The following is a 562-nucleotide window of genomic DNA, read 5'->3' on the forward strand; positions in this document are numbered from 1 at the left end:
TGCATGGGCTGAGCCCCCCGACGTGCGGGTCGAGCCCCCCACACCGTGGGCTGAGCGCCCGAGGCCGGTTGCGCCGCTGACGGGGAGGTGTGTTGCAGGGCGGCGGGCGAGGAGCGGGATGCTGGACGCCATGGAGGTGCCGAGCCACTCGCGGCAGCTGCTGCTGCAGCTGAACACGCAGCGCACCAAGGGCTTCCTGTGCGACGTGATCATCGTGGTGCAGAACGCGCTCTTCCGCGCGCACAAGAACATCCTGGCGGCCAGCAGCGCCTACCTCAAGTCGCTGGTGGTGCACGACAACCTGCTCAACCTGGACCACGAGATGGTGAGCCCCGGCATCTTTCGCCTCATCCTCGACTTCATCTACACCGGCCGCCTGGCCGAGTGCGAGCCGGGCGGCGAGCAGAGCCTGGGCGCCGTGCTGGCCGCTGCCAGCTACCTCCAGATCCCCGGCTTGGTGGCCCTTTGCAAGAAGAAGCTGAAACGCAGCGGCAAGTACTGCCACCTGCGCGGGGGCTACGCGCCCTACAAGCTGGGCCGGGGGCTGCGCGCCGCCACGCCG

At 69.4% G+C, this 562-nt stretch overlaps 1 protein-coding gene across 1 annotated transcript in view; it reads left to right on the forward strand.

Annotated features, from left to right (window-relative positions):
* The first annotated feature begins 85 nt into the window (after positions 1 to 85).
* Positions 86 to 562, forward strand: part of HIC1 (HIC ZBTB transcriptional repressor 1) — a 6,734-nt gene continuing 6,257 nt past the window's right edge. The window contains 1 exon segment of the mRNA XM_019471757.1: positions 86 to 550. Within this exon segment, the coding sequence (XP_019327302.1) occupies positions 119 to 550 (432 nt within the window). The 5' untranslated portion in view covers positions 86 to 118.

The sequence above is a fragment of the Aptenodytes forsteri genome, unplaced genomic scaffold (assembly GCF_000699145.1).
Source record: "Aptenodytes forsteri isolate BGI_AS27 unplaced genomic scaffold, ASM69914v1 Scaffold66, whole genome shotgun sequence".
Taxonomy (NCBI): Eukaryota; Metazoa; Chordata; class Aves; order Sphenisciformes; family Spheniscidae; genus Aptenodytes; species Aptenodytes forsteri.